This window comes from Hydra vulgaris, chromosome 07 (genome assembly GCF_038396675.1).
Source record: "Hydra vulgaris chromosome 07, alternate assembly HydraT2T_AEP".
Classification (NCBI taxonomy): domain Eukaryota; kingdom Metazoa; phylum Cnidaria; class Hydrozoa; order Anthoathecata; family Hydridae; genus Hydra; species Hydra vulgaris.
In genome coordinates, this window is record NC_088926.1 from 34730001 (window position 1) to 34750000 (window position 20000).

At 25.6% G+C, this 20000-nt stretch overlaps 1 protein-coding gene across 2 annotated transcripts in view; it reads right to left on the reverse strand.

Moving 5' to 3' along the window:
- Nucleotides 1-20000, reverse strand: part of LOC101240514 (prestin) — a 74242-nt gene that overhangs the window by 23227 nt on the left and 31015 nt on the right. For both annotated transcript variants that reach the window (XM_065801707.1, XM_065801708.1), the window contains exons 6-13: nucleotides 14343-14489; nucleotides 12405-12487; nucleotides 8950-9097; nucleotides 6318-6428; nucleotides 4850-4927; nucleotides 1564-1659; nucleotides 1382-1488; nucleotides 887-953 (exon numbers count right to left, since the gene is read on the reverse strand). In XM_065801707.1, the coding sequence (XP_065657779.1) occupies nucleotides 887-953; nucleotides 1382-1488; nucleotides 1564-1659; nucleotides 4850-4927; nucleotides 6318-6428; nucleotides 8950-9097; nucleotides 12405-12487; nucleotides 14343-14489 (837 nt within the window). The remainder of the gene's footprint in view (nucleotides 1-886; nucleotides 954-1381; nucleotides 1489-1563; nucleotides 1660-4849; nucleotides 4928-6317; nucleotides 6429-8949; nucleotides 9098-12404; nucleotides 12488-14342; nucleotides 14490-20000) is intronic.

Below are 20000 nucleotides of genomic sequence, written 5' to 3' on the forward strand. Positions count from 1 at the left end.
GTAGTTGCTTTATGCCTAACTGATAGATTGAATCTGACAAATTATTTATTAAAATATCAACATAGCCTTGAGCAGTTAATTTACCATCAATAAATTGTAATTAACCTACACCTTTACTTAAAAAACAACCCCAAACCATAACAGTACAACCGCCATGTTTTACTCTGGGTCATTACAGTAATTTTATGTGCTTCCTCTAACCTTCTCCACATCGTTTAGCAACGTTTTTCTTTTTTAGATCCAATTTACTTTTGTCTGACCAAAGGATAATTTCCTAAAACTGTCCAGGCTTATCTACATGCTCTTTGGTAAACACTTAGCAGCATTAATCTTTGAAATATTTTTTCCCTAGCTACACAGCCACATAATTTAGCTTCATTTAATCTAAATGTGATTTGGATAATATCAATTGGTAAATTTAAATCTTTATCAGCTCTTGTGCTATAATAAATGGCCTTTTCTTTGCCTTAGTCGTAATTAATCAGTCTTGACAATGTACTGTCTTTTGTTTTTGGCCACATTGAGGTAAAGTAAAAGTGGTTCCTGTGAAAGAAATTTTTCAAATTTTATTTACACATTCTCTTAAAATATGAAATAAGTTAGCAAATTCTGCAAAGATTTACTGGTTTTTCTTCACTCATAAATTATATATACATAAAAAAATTAAAATAAGCAATCTTCCCACTTTGGATGTTACAATATAAATAACTAAAATATTTTGACATCTTATGAATTGCATCATTCATAATGACACAGCATGTTTACACTAATAAGCACGCTACAGAATAGCCCATAATGAAAGATACCATTTTTTCATGTGTTGTCAACTTACTTTCCAGTGTGACTGTATATATATTTTTCAAAATGTGTGTTTATTCACCCTTACCGTCTTGCCAGATGAAGCAATGTAGATTTCTGTTTCTTTAAAATTTTGCAGCAATGCATATGAAGGTCTAATAAAAATTTACAGCAAATTTAATATAAAATACAGCTTAAAATATAAAGAAAAAATATTCAAAGCAACAGCAGAAATTAAAATATTAAAAAAATATATATTCAAAGCAACAGCAGTAAAGAAATTCTAATAAAACTACAATAAAATTCTTAAAATTCAAACAATTAAAAAATTAGGGATTTAAAAATAAGTTACAAAAAAATCACGAAAAATATTAAAAAGTATAAGCCCATAACTTTTCAGCCTACAATCAATTGAACACAACTATTTCAACACACAACTAATTAAACAAAATTGTTTCAACTCACAACTAATTAAACAACTATTTTGCCCACAACCAAAGAAAAACAACTTTAAACCCAATAACCACAAAAAATTACTTAAAAAGTTTATCTATTTATAAACTATTAACAAAAATTGACTCACCTAGATGCTCTAATTACTGAGAGAGTAATATTAATGCCAATTGCAATAGCAAGCCCTATATCCACATCGAAGCAAACAACAGCAACAAAAGACGAAATCCAAATGAACTTAAAAAGAAAACTGTTTTAAAATTAATGCATCTGAATTTTTAAAGCAATAAAAGCACAAAAAAAAACTCTTACTGCATCTACTTTTGAAACCTTCCATAACAACTTTACATCATAAACCTGTTTGAATATACCTTTTAATGCAACCCAAACTATAGCTGCAAGTATTGCCTAAATTTTTATTACACATAAATGTCATAATTAATTAATTAAAAAAAATTTTTGTACTTGAAAAATACACTCAAATATACTAAAATAAACAAAATAAAAAAGACTAAAAAAAAAACTAAAAAATATACTCAAACAAACCAAATTTATTCTTAATTATATATTTATAATTTATTAATATATACATCAACTGAAGCTTTTTTTAAATCAAATTTACTGCAAAATTGCAAGTATCATTACCTAACTTGGGAGTTACTAAAAAGTAAAGAGAAAGAAAACGGTAATTTATAGTTTTAAAGCAAAAACTTACAAACTATAAATTGTATAAGTTAGAAAAACATGAAATATGATGATAACTAGAGAGCTAAAACATGATTTCATAGTACCCAAATTAGAATAGTATCCATATTAGAATAGTACCCAAATTAGAATAGTATCCATATTAGAATAGTACCCAAATTAGAATAGTACCCATATTAGAATAGTACCCATATTAGAATAGTACCCAAATTAGAATAGTATCCATATTAGAATAGTACCCAAATTAGAATAGTACCCATATTAGAATAGTACCCATATTAGAATAGTACCCAAATTAGAATAGTATCCATATTAGAATAGTACCCAAATTAGAATAGTACCCATATTAAAATAGTACCCCCATATTAGAATAGTACCCATATTAGAATAGTATCCATATTAGAATAGTATCCATATTAGAATAGTATCCATGATAGAATTAGCAGAAAAGTAAAAGATATTCAATAAAATGGAACGGAGACTTAAACTTGAAGATTTTTTTAAAATTGGAACCAGATGACATTAAACCTCTAAAAGGGCCCATAACAAGCTTTTTTGTAAGATACCATTTTTAGTATTTACACAACCAAGAGCCTTGAGGCAGGGGAATTTTAAGTCAGAGTAAACTTCACCTAGCCTTTGACTAGAAAACAAGTCCCACAATGCAGCAGGACATGAGGCAGGTTATACCTGATTATGTCACTAGTAACAAAGTGATCATTATAATGATTATCTTAAAACATAAGACCTGACTTAAAACATAAGACTATATAAAATATCAAGAATCAGTAGAAAACACTATTAAAGTAGAAAACACTACTACTACACAATTTTTTTAAAGTTTAAATATAAGCAACTCCAAACTATTTTGGAAAAAAATTCAAATTTTTTTATCTTCTTTACTAAAAAAGGTACAAACTGTTTAGTTATTTGTATTATTATAAGTACAAATCTGTTTATTTATTTGAAGAAAACCTCTTTACTTTTTTCAACAGATTTTAGTTAAAAAAAAATTTTTTACTTGACAAAAAATTATTATTTTATACATAATACCATTTAAACTTTTAAATAATTGTTTAAAAAAAAATAATGCATATAAGATCCACCTTTGTTAATTATTATTTGAAAAATAGATTTTTTAATAAAACATTTCAGTTCTAAATTCAATTGATGATTATCTTTAATATCATTAACATAAGAGTCTTATTTGCTAGGAATAATCTTTGAATGAGATTAGTGGCAAGACTTTCTTTATTGTTTCTTTTTATTAAACATCTGATTTGGTAAGCATCTGAGTTTAGCAAACATTACATTAGGTATATTAAATGTTTCTTTTTTTAACAATTATTTTTTTAAATTACTGTTTTACAAGTTGAACTATTAGTGTGTTTGCTTTATCCAACATTTTTTCCTAAAAAATTGAATTACAATTTTAGAAGACATCAAAATCAGCATCTTGTTAGAAAAGTACTTCACTTGGAAGTTTAGATGCCACTTATTTAGTTTTTATAGACAAAAAAAAAGTGTAGTATATATTAAAAAAAAATTTAATGTTTTAATAACTGGAAGCAAAACATTTAATAACATTTGAACATAATAAAATTGTTTTGAATTGTTCAATTTAAATCAAATAATTTAAAGTTAATGTTTTAAAAAGTTAATGCTTAGACAAAAAAATTACAAAAAGCAAATAATAAAAATTTTATAATGCCATTATGCTTATGCATTACACATTCCGAGTTGATAATAAGGCCTATATATAAGAGTTGTGATAATAAAAAAAAAAAAGCCTAATATGCAATAGATTTTTTTGTATCTAAAGCGAAAAAAGCTTACCAATTTTTTTTTCACTAATTCTGCCGAATTTCTGTAGGTTCTAACTAGCAGAATTGGTTCACCAATTCTGCCAAACTTCTCTAACAGAACTTAAACACTATTGAAATAATACTTCAATTGTATGGTGTTAATTAGATTTGGGCAATAAAAATTATTTAACGTTAGGGTTGACTATAATTAATTAATGCTAGTAAGGACCACTATTGGTACATATGTTGGTCTCACATTTATGTTGGTCTCACAACCTACAGTAATATACAGTAAATACATTCTAGTAGTTGTGCAAACTATATGCTTTCCTATGATATATAACTCAAACAGTGAAATTTGTCAGATAAAAACATGCAAGTTAGAGAAAGCATTACCAAACATTTTTCTACTTTAGTCAAAAAGATAAGCTGTGCTTCTGCAACAATGTAGCCAGTCTTTTCAAGGCTATTGATATCACATGTAAGTAGAGTGAATGGCACCTACTTATTAACAGTTCATCCTGGAGCCTCAAAGCTATGTTACTTTACAACGGAAACAACTATCCATTCATTTAGAAGGCTTACTTTGCGCTTCTCAAAGAGTGTACACGAGTGTCAAGAGGTTGCTGAGTGTCTTGAAGTGTAATGACCTTGGATAGGAGGTCTTGGTCAGGAATGACACACTAATCTTATGCATATTAAAAATACATTAAACATGAAACAGAGTTAATTTTAACAGGCCCTGCAAAACCTATATATAATATTTATGTCACATGTATACTATATCTAGGTTTTGTAGGGCCATGTAAAAATTAAATTAGTTTCAAATTAGTTACATATTTTTATTGTGTGTAGGATTAGCGTACCATCGCACACCATTCCTGATTAAGATTAATAAGGCACCGGAAATGTTCTTAAGTATTAAATCAGAAATTCCTGAAGAACTTACAAGACCATTATAAAAAAAAGTTTATTCCTGGCTAACACTTTTTATCTTTTACAACATTTTTTAAAAATTAATTTAATTCTGTTTAAAGTCTGATTTCAAGAGGATCAACATTGGAAAACTAAAAATAAAAATAACATACATTAGGTAAGGGTTGGAAGTATGAAGCAAGTACAACCATGGCCAACAGCACAACAAGTGAAGAAATTAAGTTTGCAAGCTAAAAATAAACTATTAAATATTATATAATACTTTTAAAGTTAGCATAAAAATAAAATCAATTAATAATATAATACTGATAAATTATTGAAAATTTCAAAAAAATCTAAAAAAATCTAAAAAATGTAACAATTTAAATAGTTATTAAATAACTTAATCACCTCATAGAATTAATTAGTTTGTTTAAACTAAAAATCACTTATAAGAATTTGGGTTGAAAACTGTAAGGTAGCACGCAAATAAGTGTCTGTTTGCTTAAAGTCATACTTTTAAGCAATCATTTTTTTCCCTTCAATATGACAAAATGACACTTAATAGTTATTCAGTCATTATTTTTGTTATCGTTTTGTGTTAATATGTTTATGTAGTGATGTCCATATTTTTCATGTTTCAAGTTTACTAAATAAAAGATTTTATATTTTTAATAAAAATTTTAATTTTTAATTTATTTTTAATTTGAACAATATCAACCAATCAATGAAAAAGGTGCTTTAGGAATGAAGTTACCCTAAACAAAAATTCAGTAGAGCTTTTCAAACAAAAGGAAAAACTATTGAAAACAATGATAAAACTAGGACACCAAACATTCCTACTGGTTCCAAAATTGCATATAAAACATTTAGGATGTGTTGTTTACCATTAAAATAAAAATCTATTCAAGACAGAACATGGTAAACAATAGTTAAAAAGGGTTTTTAATTTTTTCCAAATGCTAATTTCAAACAAATTTATTTAATGTATAAAACATAAAATACAGCTAAGTACTAATGTTTAATTTATTTATGTATTAAATATTAAATAAACTATCAAGAAACTACAAGAATTATCAAATTATCAAGAATTATTATCAAGTACTACAAGATATGTCATTAAAAAAATCAAATAAATTCAGAATTTCCAATAGCAAAATTTCATTTAATTGCTCAATAAAAAACAAACATTGCAAAAAATCAACAGATCAAGATTTGTTTTGTGAAACTTATAAAAAATACCAAAACAAAACTGTAACATTGAAAAATTGAATGTCACTTTTTCACAACTTCACAACTTACTTTACTTCTTGTCTGCGACTGTTAATTTTGTTAATTTAAATAAATATTTTAAATAATACTTTTAAATTAAACTAGTTAAATTTTTATTTTTAAAAAGTGTTATTTGTACTATTGTTATTTATAGCCTATAAATAAATGTACTCAAAAATAACATAAAAACGAAAAAAAATTTCATAACTTTTAAATCTAAATTTTGTGTGACAAACATGTTGACTGATAGTAGTAGTTAAAATTTTAAAAATATTATTTAACCATCTTTAATTTTAACCCTTTTTGAATTAGGGAAACATTTTAAACATAAATAATTTCTTTCTTAGAATAAATTAGACATTTTGTAACCTGAGTACTTCCAAGACTATATTGTATTGCAGATCGTGAAAGCGAACCAGATGCATAAAAACATGAGAAAAAGCTTCCAACTATATTAACCACACCATATGCGTAAAGCTCCTAAATAAGAAATAATGTGCGCATACATAATCAGCACTCAAAATTAGGGTCAGCAATTTTTTGCAGACTTAAAACAATTAAAATAAAAAACTAGTGTTGCTATCAACTTCAACTAAATTGACTAAAAGTTGACTATTTGAAAGTTAAAAATAGTCAACTTGGAAAAATCGAATAGCCAATTTAATTGACTATTGAGTTACTAATATTATCTAATCTACTAAAAGTCAATTTAGTTAAGTAATAAATCTTAAAATCCTTATATCTTTTCATTCTATTAAACTTTTCAATCTTTAATTTTTGTTTGTTTAATAAAAATATTTTTGGTTTAATTAATAGAGACTCATTTAATAACTATAATATAATAAGGAAATAGAGCTCATTTAATAAAAATATATGTACAATTATAACTATTACCTAGTTTTTTATTCACTCTCTTAAAGTTTTATCTAAGTCATTACTTTATATTCATTAGCATTATTTATACCCAATTAAACTTTCGGTTATGTAACTCAATAATGTTTTTTTTAAAATGCAGGGGAAAAAGCTAGATAAATAAATTTTTTTTAGAGAATACAGTGAGATGCAACTTTATGATGATGGGAGAGAGGCTCAAGGCTCAAGGACAGTTACAGTAAACTTTTAGTCAATTTTAGAAAATATATTAGTTAATTTAGGTGGCAGTTGAATTATTTCAAAGTTGTAACAATACTAATAAAAACTAACATTTAAATCAAACACTAAATTAAATAATAAAAAAAAAAAAATCTTTCTTTTAATTCCAAATAAAATGATTAAAATAAAAAAGCAATATATATATATATATATATGTAATGTAATAATGTTAATATATATATATATATATATATATATATATATATATATATATATATATATATATATATATATATTTATATATATAGAACCCTTATATGTTGTCCGAAAGTTTTTTCCATATTTTGTTGACAAAAAGTAAAAATTAAAATGCAAGACCGGAATTTTTTTTTTTTAATAATGATAGACTGCCTGCCCCAACCAAACCCTCAGTCGATGTAGCAGCACTCCCTTACAGGTCAGGCTATTTGTCAGTCGATGTAGCAGCACTCCCTTGCGAGTCAGGCTATTTGTCAGTCGATGTAGCAGCACTCCCTTGCGAGTCAGGCTATAAGATAGTCGATGTAGCAACACTCCGCGCATGATTTACAGTAAAAAAAATAAAAATAAAAACATTTTATTAAAAAAAATAAAAATAAAAACATTTTATTAAAAAAAATAAAAATAAAAACATTGTTTATATTGTTAAAAACATTCAGAATGTTTTAAAAACATTCAGAATGTTTTTAAAAACATTCTGGTCAATTAAATTTACGTTTTTGTGGTTTTTTTATATAACAATTAGTTGGTAATTAAATTAATGGTTTTGACTTTCGTCCAACACGAAAATGTTGGACGAAAGTCAAAAGTAATTAAAAGTGACGTATGTGTTGGTGTAAGAATCACTTTTTTCCTTTCGCTCTTCCCAAAGACAACAAACTATAGATCTATAGATTTATATATATACATATATATATATATATATATATATATATATATATATATATATATATATATATATATATATATATATATATATATATATATATATATATATATATATATATATATTAACATGATTACATTTCATACATGACATTCTTTTTTATTTTTTTTTATTTCTTTAATTATACCATTGTAATTTATATTTTAAATAAATTTAAACATTTTTTTTTAGTTAAACTTTTTGTTAATGCACAAGTAATAAATGTTAAAAAAATTTAATCTTTTTAATTTGACTATATAATCTTTATATTTAAGAATATAAATGTAAAAATCTTTTTTTTACCTTTAATTTACTAATTTGAGATTTTACCCAGCTTATCAAAAGTTTTGACATTTTTAGGTATATTTATTTGGCTTTATAATTTTTTACAAACTTTAAATGTAAAACTGAAAACTTTTTTAAATGTTCAAAAATCACTTTTAATAATACTATTTAAAGATAGATTAGAAATGGTAGATTAGAAACGGCATATTAGAAATATAGACAAATATTAATAGGTTTTGTTTAAACATTTAATCAAACTTATCAAAAATTTGAAGATCTAAAAATTTCTTGTATGTTATATATTGTTGGTTTATTTGATTTCATATTCATATAATGCATAAGCAATTCCGTACATGCAAATTTTTATCTTCAAACTTATCAAAAAGTTTTAAAATTTATATGTTGTTATTTATGCTATGATTATGTTATGATCCACAACATGAAGCAATAACATAGATAAAAGTTTTTAAATTTTCAAAATTTGAATATTTAAACATGATTTGTGTGTATATAGAAATAATGTTATATATAACCTAACATTTGTTAGCTAAGATTCAATTTTTTTAAAGCTTATACAGTCAAAAAAAGAAAAAGATGTTGAAAGAATAACATACAAAATACATATAAATGTTAAAAGAATAACATAAAACACACACAAACCTGATTAGGAGATAATGAACAGTTCTGCTTCTTTGCAAATGCTTTTGCAATAGATATGTTAATAGCAAATGAAACAATAGCAATAATAAAACAGTCTAATATTATGTCACCCATCATAGTAAACAATGGCATGGTAAGTGGAGGAAATCTAAAAAATATTTCATTTATATTATTGCACATTATTAAATAATGAAAATATCAAAAAAATTTAAAAAACAACACCATCTGATGTTTTACGGTCACTATAACTAATTTACCTAAAATTTTCTTCTATATTAATTTCAAAATAAGTAAAGTATAACTAATAAAAAAAACTCACATTATTACATCACATATATACTTAATCACATTCACTTTTTTACTATTTTAAAAAATAATTTTAAATTATTCAAAAGCAGTGCAATCAGTCTTCTCCATTTAACTAGCGCTTTGGTGCTCACCCACATGCCCACAAAAACTTTGGCAAGCGCATAATAAATCACTCGCCAAAAAAATAAAAGCATTTCAATTTAAATTGCAACAAAACATTTTTGTTAATTTGTTCAACTTTTATGAAAAATGCTTTTTTTTAACAGTTTTTTTTTTAATTATTTTATCTAGTATTTATTCAAAACATTCTTTCCGCTATTGTTATTTTAATTTCAATAGCAGAAAAAAATTAATTTTTAAATTGCACAAGCTAACTTAAAAATGACCATCCTGCCAGCACTTTTTTGTGCGCTGGCATCAATTTTCAAATGGAGAAGACTGTGCAATATAAAATTATATAACAATAAAGTGAAATAAAAACTATTCAGCAGCACAATAAAGCAAAAAAAAAAAAAAAATTTACAATATTTTTTTATATTCATAAACATTTTTTTTAACTAAGCAAACTCAAAGAAGATGTGCTGATTTTTCCACAGAGCATCTTCATGGAAATAGTGTGAGGCGATTTCCTGTTTCTATTTTTATTAAATAAAAGTGAATCCAAACCTTTGGATCCCAATTATAATGCCCAACATAATTCAACCAAAAACATAATTTACATAATTTAACATAATTTATGCCAAAGCTGCTTGTTATTATATTTGCATAAACAAATCAACTTAAGTCAACTTAATCTAACTTACAAAACTTGAGATGCAAAGAATAAAAATTCAAGACTATTGAGATTTAACATTGCATTATGTGAATATTATTCATCAGTATATCATATTAGGAGTGAACCTAAAGCCTAATATGCAAACATCTTCAATATGTTAACACCCATAATATGTGAATACCCTCATTATGAAAACGCCTTTAGTACATAAAAATGCATAGTAGAAAAGTAAAAATCTTTTATTAAATAGAGGAGCTTAAACAAGTTTTTGAAAAATATGTGAAATCTAAATATTAAAAAAATTATTAACATATAAGCAAAAATTAGGGCCCTGCAAATTGATTGCTGCTTAAACTTTAAACTATTATTTTGCTTTTTTAGTGATTGGGTTTTGATACCAACTTAAAAAAGTTATTAATACATTAGTGTTTATCACAAATTTTAACTAGGGCTACCAATTTGAAATTTTTTTTCAAAAGTTTCAACTCAAACAGCCTCAAACTATATAAAGGTAAAAGTTATATAAATAAAAATAAACAATAAATAAAAAGGTATTAGTTAAGTACAAACGATTTTTTTTTTCCAACTGCTGCTTTACAAATTGAATAATTGGTGCATTTGCTTTATATTATTTATTTTACTTACAACTTTTTTCTGATAAAATAAATTTTAATATCAGAAGACAATAAATCAACATCTTATTTGCTTCTATAGCAACATCTTATTTGGAAAGTGCTTCTATAGCTAGTTTAAGTGGCTCTAGGTTTTACATGGTCTAAAAACACAAACAATAGATTGTGGTCTTTCCAAATAATATAACAAGATCGCTGAACTTTATGCAATCATTTTCTAAAAAACTAAAGATTAGAAAGAAAGAACTAAAAGATAGGTGCTTTATAACACTTCAAAGTTGTATCATCAAACCTTGGGCAAAACTCAGCACTCAAATATTCATGCAAAGGAACAGTAATAACCAATTTCAAACAATTTGAAATTGATTCAGAAAGAGTACTAGCTGTTTTTTGCAATAAATGAGGTTCTAGGTTTTTCTTTGTAACATTTATCTTGTGTGCAACTTTAAGGCCTGTTCATAGCATATTTGAAGATGGTGATCAACAATATTTCTAAGTAAAGAATAATGTCAGGATTCAAATCAGTAAAAAGTACTCTTACTACTTACCTGCAACAACCCCATAATTGGAAGAACTATATAAACAACATTTCTTGTTACACATAATCTGGCAACAAAATCAAAACCTATTATTAGCTTCAGTAGAGAAGAAGCAGTGGTAGAGATTGCTTGATTAAATATTTATACTTTTTTTTATTATTATTATCAATTGATATTTAAAGACATTTCTTTGAGACAAAAAACTGCAGGAATAAAGAGCTTTTGAAAAGAATTCATGTGATGATTTTGCAAATCATAATAACCAAAGAAAAATCAGAAATGACTTATAGTAAAAAAATAAATAAACCCTCACCAGTAACACCATTTGAACGTGTAATGTAAAAATGTAAAAACTTTAAAATAACTTTCTTCATATCTTAATAAGAATTAATAAACCTATAAACTAAAAATTTTTTTTTAACTGTCTGATGTTTTCTCAGCAATAATAGAAAAATACTAAACCTTTTGATTTTTCTGTTATATTGTCTGTAATTTCAACTGCAACATGTTATCAGCTTCTTTTGTGATTTGTTTGATATATAAGAAGCATTCATTTTGCACTGAAAGTGCCATCAAACACTCTTTAAAAAGTAAGCGATTGGAAGTTATCTATTCATGTAAGTTTAAAGTCCAATTTTTTTTTCCAGTAATAAAAAACATAATTACTGTGTTGAAAATGGCCATAAAAATCATTATTAAACCCTTCACAACAAAAAAATAGATAAGACTCATAATTCTCAAAGAGGGTTGTATAGGGATATACAACTTGGATATATAATAACTTTACTTAATGAGTTCAAAAGCTGGATATAAATGTTCTAGTTTTTTTTTCTCTATAAAATTAATTTGCATTTTCTTTGGAGTGCTATCTGAACACATGAATTAAGCCACATTTTGAACTAAGCCAAATTTCAATATTTAGAAATCTTAAAGTAAACACATATTGGGCAATGTGTATGTTAAAAAGGAAAACCGAATTTAATTTTTTCATTTCTTCACTTAGTTATGATCAAAATGTAAGTTATTAATTTGGGAAAAAAAATTGTTCAAATAACATTCTGATTTTGTATTATATAGTAGAGAAGAAAAATTTAAATTTAGATTTCCTTAAACTAGTAATTTGATTCAAGGTCAGATTCAACTCGAAACTAAAAATGTTTATTTGCAGGGCCCTAGAAATAATAGTATTATAAATCTTACCCCTTTGGTACATTCTTAAGAATTGGAATTTGAAACTTTGTTTCAAATTTAAATGCATACGAAAGACTGGTTCCTAATATGACCTGAAAGATAAAAAAAAATATCTAAATATTTAGTACATTTTTTTTGTTTTGTTTTTTATTCTTGTGTTGAAAAAAAATTTAAAAAAATATATAAAACATATTATTAAAAATAATTTATCTAAGATGTATAAAACATTAAAAATATAAATAAATATATTATTAAAACAATAAAGCATTTTATTAAAAACTTTTAATGTTTAGTATATGATTAAGCATTAAAAGTCCTTTAAAGATAAATACTTCTATTAAGAAAAGACTAGTTACAATCCATCCTGATATACTAAAAATATATTTATACACAAACAAATATAAGGAGGATTCTGATAAAGAAAACTTTAATTAAAAGTCTTTTCTCTAATTTTGAGTAAAAAATCCAGAAAAGTCACAAAATATCATTCCCATAGCTAAATTTTTAAATAAAGTCATTTAAGTAATTATGCAATTTAATAATGAGCTTCAATTACATTCTCATAAGTATGCAACAGAAGCTCAATTTCTTTTTCTTTTCTACAAATACTTCCATGGTTGATTATCAAATACTTCCTGCAAATACTTCCATGGTTGATTATCAAATACTTCCTGCAAATACTTCCATGGTTGATTATCAAATAACCCAACATTTTGTTCTTTTTAACTACTAAAATTATAACTTAATGTGATTTTTCATATAAAACTTCACAGTTGACTAATCTTTATTTATCTAGTATTTCTTTCTCAAGCATCAGTGCTTTGATATTAAAATCATTACATCAAATCTTCAAGTTTTCTTTCTCATATAACAACTTTTGTATTATATTTAAGTCTTTTGTCAACCATTATCTTGCCCAACTATCTTCTTTATTTCCTAGTAACACCTGACATAATTAGTAACACATAACAAAACAGTGGCTGCCTGTAGTTTCTTTCGAAAAACAAACATTTAAAAAAATTTTAAAATTATTTCTAAACGCTTATGATGAAATCTTATGAAAGATGTTTAGAAAAATTCAACTAAAAAAAACAAAAATAATAAAAAACAGTCATTCATTTTGACAATAAAACATATAAAAACAATATATCAAAGAAAGAAAAACTTATGCACTATTCAGTGGTACCATTTATAAATTCCAAAACTGATATTTTGGTCCTAAAAGTCATAGTTTTGAAGATCACTTTAAAAGCAATCATGGCTTGCCACACTCAAAGAGTTAAAGCTTATGCAGTATTCTTCTGCAAGCCACTGTATCTAAAGATTTTTCAAAGTCAGTAAAAATGATGTCAAAAGCCTTAATGTAAACCCTCAGCGATTATGTCAAGGGTCTTTAGTAATTTAGTCACACATGCTTTTTTAAACATGAATTAATGTTGTATATTAAAGATGACGCCTGCAGTGGCTTCTATTACTTTTACAGGAGCTAATGTTAACAAAAGTTTCCAGGAATTAATGTTAACAAAAGAATGTAGTTCAAAGTCAAAAGAACATTTCTTTAAAAGCTCAGTGCCATCAAAGCCAATATCAGTTTAATGGCACTCACCAACTATTATCTTTAACTAAAGACAATATCATTACAAGTTGTAAAAATTTTTATTTACATGTTTTTAACTTGTATACAAATACACCATCTTTGCGGTTTTATGTTAAAATTTGCAGTTTTATTGTAGCATTTCTTATATTTACTATTGGATTTCATGTCAAAAAGAAGAGATAAGATGTGAGATATGAAAATATATTTTTTCTTTCTCATTACTATACTTTTATTTAATCAATACAAACAAAAAAATATAATAAATAATTATAAAATTTAAAAAAAACAATTGATGAAAACCATTATACAGTATATACTATGCAAGCAAATATGAAAATTTAAAAACCAACCAATATGAGCTCTGCAGGTATGGGAACCTTCAATTTAAATTTATCACTAACAAATTTTGTTAATAAAAGGATAATAACACAAATGGTTCCAAGCAACAGAACAGGTAATTTGATCAGCTTGATATGTGCACTCACATAGTAATATAACTGAAATAAAACAAATAACATTATATATATATATATATATATATATATATATATATATATATATATATATATATATATATATATATATATATATATATATATATATTAATTTAAATAACTTAATTCTTCAAAGAGTGCTCAATAGGGTGGATTGCAAGAATCATTTTGAATAAAATAATACTCATATTGTTATGTAAAATTAAATTTTAATTTGAGTTTTTTTTTAAGTTTTTTAATTTGAAAATGTTTTGTTAATACAATTGACACTTTTAATTGTGATTTTATTGCTTATTGTTAAAACCCGTTTTTGGGAATGCAAAACAACAGTATTAATTCTCAAGGTGAGTAATATTCATGTTGTAAAATTAATACCAGTTATGAAAATATATGTCATAAAGTTCGTTTTTATTAAGCGTTTATACTAGACATACTCAGTAAATATGCTTAGTAATTGTGATAACACTATGCAGGTTTTTTTTTTTAATTTGTATTAGATGTGTCATCTATTTAATTATTTTATTAAATATTGTTAAATAGTCTAAATACATGTAGTGTTTGTTAAGGTGAGATATATTTAAAATGTAGCAGAATTTTATTCAGTTTATATATCCGAGACTTTCTAATCTCAAATAATTTTTATTAATATGTATCTTTTGTTATTTTTAATAAAAGTACTAACAATTTGTATTAATACATTGAATATGAAAACTATACATAATTTGGAAACTTAATTGTCAAACTTTGATGAAAAAGTTTGTTTTTTCGGAGGTGCCCACAAAAAGATCAGTAATTCAAATGAGAATTCTCATAAAGGTTAGTTTTTAATTATTTTTTAAAACTTTAAAAATATTTTCAGAAAGTGATTATATTAAAAATAAATTATTTTTTAATTATAATTAAATTATTCTTTAACTATGATTATAAAATATAATTTTTTCAACAAAATTATATAATGTAGAAAACATTATATAATTTTGTTACAAAAAGACTAAGCAGAGAACTTGCTAAACTGGCGACAGCTCAATGGTTCAAAACAAATAGTCAGTTTAAACCACCAGTTACAATTTCGGATATAATCCCATGTACTCATACAATCATTATATACATAGAGGTAGCATCATTTTGCAATAATCCAATACTACAAGATAGGCACATGTTGATTGTTCGTGCCCTCTATTACAAAAGGTTCCTGTGCTTGATCTTCTTAGGCTTCATAACCAGACACATGAGAAGAAAGAGATTTCTACAATGCAAATTGGTTTTGCAATTGATTATAAAGAATCAATAGCCAACAGAGTAGAAAAAAAAAAAGAAAAAAAATTCAGCAAGAAGCTGAAAGAAAAAGGAAAAAAAAAAATTGAAAGAAAAATTTATTTAGATAAATTACAGGTCAGCTAATTTACTATAAATGAATTAAATTATTTAACTGTTATAGAATTTTTCTTATTGCAATCTAAAAAAGTAATATTAGTAAGTAATAATATATAATATAGAAACTACATTCAAAAACAATTTAGAAGCCTGAACTATTTTCAATCTGATGGAAGGAAACAACAATGATGATAGATACACCATACAATTCAAGAAGCAAAAGCTTTGGTCGACAAGTTGGTTAATAAAAAACATGCCATCACTGGTTACAAGATATGTTGAAAAACCAAGTTTAAAGCAAAACAAAATGACCATAACACATGCAGCATCAGCTGCAATAAGATATAATATTTCTAAAATTGGTGCAACAGCTATAATCACTGGTATAAAAGATTTTATAGCTGCAGGCTATCTTTCTCTTGAAATGTCATATCTTTCCAAACAAAATAAAAAAGGCAAAGAATAATTTAATGAAAGAAAATAATTATTAAAGTTAATAAATGTAACATTGAAAACATTGTAACATAATTGAAATTACATATGATGGAAGGAAAGACTGGACCAAAATGCTGATTCCAGATAAATATGGGAAACTTCACCCGAGAAAGATTAAAGAGAGCATATAAATGTAACTCAGGAGCCATCTAGAAGTTATCTTGTTCACATCACGCCAGAACTTGCCATTCATCTGGAAAAACCTGCAAAGATGATTGAAGCACTCTATGAGGTGCTTCAAAAAATACTACTACTGAACCATACATAGTAATAGGTAGAGATTTAGCCAATACCAACACAGGTTGGTCAAAGGGTACTTATGTCCATTTGCAATTTGCATAAAACATACAAATGAACTCAAGATAAGACATTTAATAATACCTCTTGATGGTTCAAAGTATAGCAAGGATGAACTTACTGGATTAGTCTGGAAAAATCTTAAGCATGTAAACGTGGCTTGGTACATGATAATGATAATGATTGATAACGAGCTAGGAGACACTGCTGTTTGAAAAAGAATATCTCCAAAAATTAACCTTGACTCAACTAATCTTCAAGAACAAAATTCTTGGAATCTAAAAGATTGTTATGAACCAATATTTACATGTAATCTTTTTAAACCTCCAAGTTCTTTAAAAATCCATTAACAATTCCTAAATTCAGCATTCACACTCAAGCAACAGGATGCTGCGTCAAGAGCATTACAGAAGCATTTGCCGATGTTTATTGCCAAGTATGAAAAAATGGATTTGTTAAAACTAGAATGATTCATAAGGAAGAACTTCCGACCTTTAAATCAAAAGAAAGGTATTACTGAAATAATGTAACTAAGAAATAATAGAAAAACATCCATTTTTTTAACTTTAATCTTTTTTTGTGTTAACTTTTCAAATTATATTTAACAATATTGTAAACATTAAAATACTGTATACCAATATTTTTTACTGGTGTCAAATTGAATTTTTTGCTCTTAAAAAAAGGTACCAGTTATTAGATTTTCAAATTTATTCAGGCATTCAAAGTTTAAACGCGTAAAACTTAGAACCACTTCGAATGAAAAATTAATACATTTTTAAATAAAATATTTTACGAAAAAATACATTTTTTGATGAAGTTATAAATCTATTAGTAAAATAAACATCATATTGTTTATTTTAGATTAATCAAAAAAATGTGAAGTAAGTATTTTTGATAAAAAAACTTTTCCCCTACATTAGGAATAATGATATAAATTAATTTATTCATCATTCCTAATGCAGGGGAAAAGGTTCAGAGGTGAGGGAGGAGGGTGTTCCCAGGCTCTAATCATTAAGACCAGTCCACAGGCTCTAATCATTAAGAAAGTTTAATCAGTTTCTTACAACACAACCTCATTTGACCTAAATATGAACATAAAATGATTTGGAGTTGACACTTTTCTGAAAGAAAAAAAAAAGTTATAATTAATGGTATATTGCATAATTAATGGTATATTGCATAACTTACAATGTCAATTGTACTACCAAAACATTTTCAAATTAAAAAACACAAAAAAAAAACTCAAATTACATAGAAATATGAGTACACACTATGGAAAATAGAAACTTTATAAATATACTTTTGACATTTATAAATGTACTTCCTAAATATATACTTTTGAAATATTTCACTTTATTGAAAAAAATATTTTGCAGTAATTTTAAAGAAACTTTTAATGTTTGCAGTAAATTTAATGAAATAATTTTGATCAACTTTTTTGATCAATTATTTCACTGTGCAATTGTCCAAATCACATATCAGAAATCCAGTTAACATATCATCTTGAATGTCATTCTTAGGTGTCAATAAAAAATAGCTTTGTATTGAAATTGGATCTCCTAGTATCATATTTACATAAATCTTTTAAAAATTAACTGTATAAAAAGAAAAATTATTATTATAGTACTATTATACAGTTTTAGGGCAAATGCAGTATTAAGTTATCCCATACTTGCCAATAGAAAACAATCACTTAATTTTTAGTATCAACTTGTTTTTTTAATGATTTTGTTTAATGAAGTAAAGTGCCTATGGGACATAGTTTACACCGATAAACACATTGAATAAGATAACTTTTTATTAAAGAGTTGGAGGTGCATTTCCTTATAAGCATGCGCACATGCTTATAAGGTCAGTGTTTAGATATTTAAAGAACTTTAAAATATTTTTACAATAACTTAAACTAGAGGATCATTCTTTTACTCTTATGTTTAAAAGTGCTAAGTTGGCACATTTTAGTTATAAAAGCATCTTATTCCTATTTGTCATAGCACCTAAAAATTATATGGGTTTACTAAAGTAGGGTTTACTAGAGCCAACTTAACACTTTTTGAGATAATAAGTTTATAAATTAATTCTAACTTTCTTTTACCTTGGGTAGGCACAAGATCAAGAAAAGAAGAAAGGAGGGGGGAGGGGTTGGAAGCAGTACCCCCTATATATTTTTATACTTGAACTCATAATGACAAATAGCGTTTTATACATTTACAAATATATACAACAAATTTTGTTTTATATATATAGACCTGCACCAACACCACTCGTCAGAGGCATGTCCTTGCAACAGGTCTCACCGCCTGCACTCTATGTCATGCTAGTCAACATTACAATATAATAGGACTACACTAAAAAAGTCAAAAGCCTTAAACCCTGCCCCAGTTTTTAATACGGCTGCAACATTCACAGAGATCTAATAAAGGTGGTGAGGGATGCGCGTGGTGTGACTATAAATAAATATGTCAATACCTAGACGAAGGATTTTCTTGTTGTTTTTTTAATTATATTTTACAGATAATACTGTTATATTTTAAATAGATTTAAATAAATAAAATTTTTTCTATAAATCTTTAACAAAGAAATCTTCAGAAATAAAGTTTGCTTTTTGCAAACTTTATTTCTGAAATTTTGTATACGCAATCAATTGTTGTAGAAGGGAGGGATCAATGATACATAAAACATAACTTAATAGAATCCAACATGTATCTTCTTGTGTGGGTCAAGAAAAACTTTAACCAGATGGGTGTGTAAATTGAACTTTAATAAATCACTTTCTTGTCTTTTCAGGCTATAATTTAAATTCACCAAAAGTTATATCATACTTGCAAGCTTTGCAAACCAGATGATTATGCATAACCTGTTGGACAACCAGCTCATTTGGTATCTGCACAAAGTCAAATGTCTGAACGCTGTTTTATTGACCTTTTAAAAGAAACTTCACATTTATTAATTGGTATAAAATGATGAAGACATTTTGTTCCTGATAAAGTTCTTTTCATAGTAAACAAATTGATAGTAAACAGATTGTAATCAAACTTCATTTATTTCTGTTTTAATAACCATTGTTTTTTATATTGTTTTTTACACACAACTCAAAATCTATGACGCCTCCAAAAAGCCTCATTGAAAAAATTGTAAAACTTTTTAACAAAACAAACTTTTTTACTGGCATAACAAAGTAAGAGAAATATAAATAGACTTCAAAATTTTGTTATGCTAGTAAAAAAATTGTAAGGATTTATATGGAACAAAACTTTCAAAATTATCACATTTCTTGCTCCTTTTTCACACCCCTTCCGCTACATGAACCTCAAAAAAAGGTCTTCCTGGACACTTGTCTTGGTGAGTTAA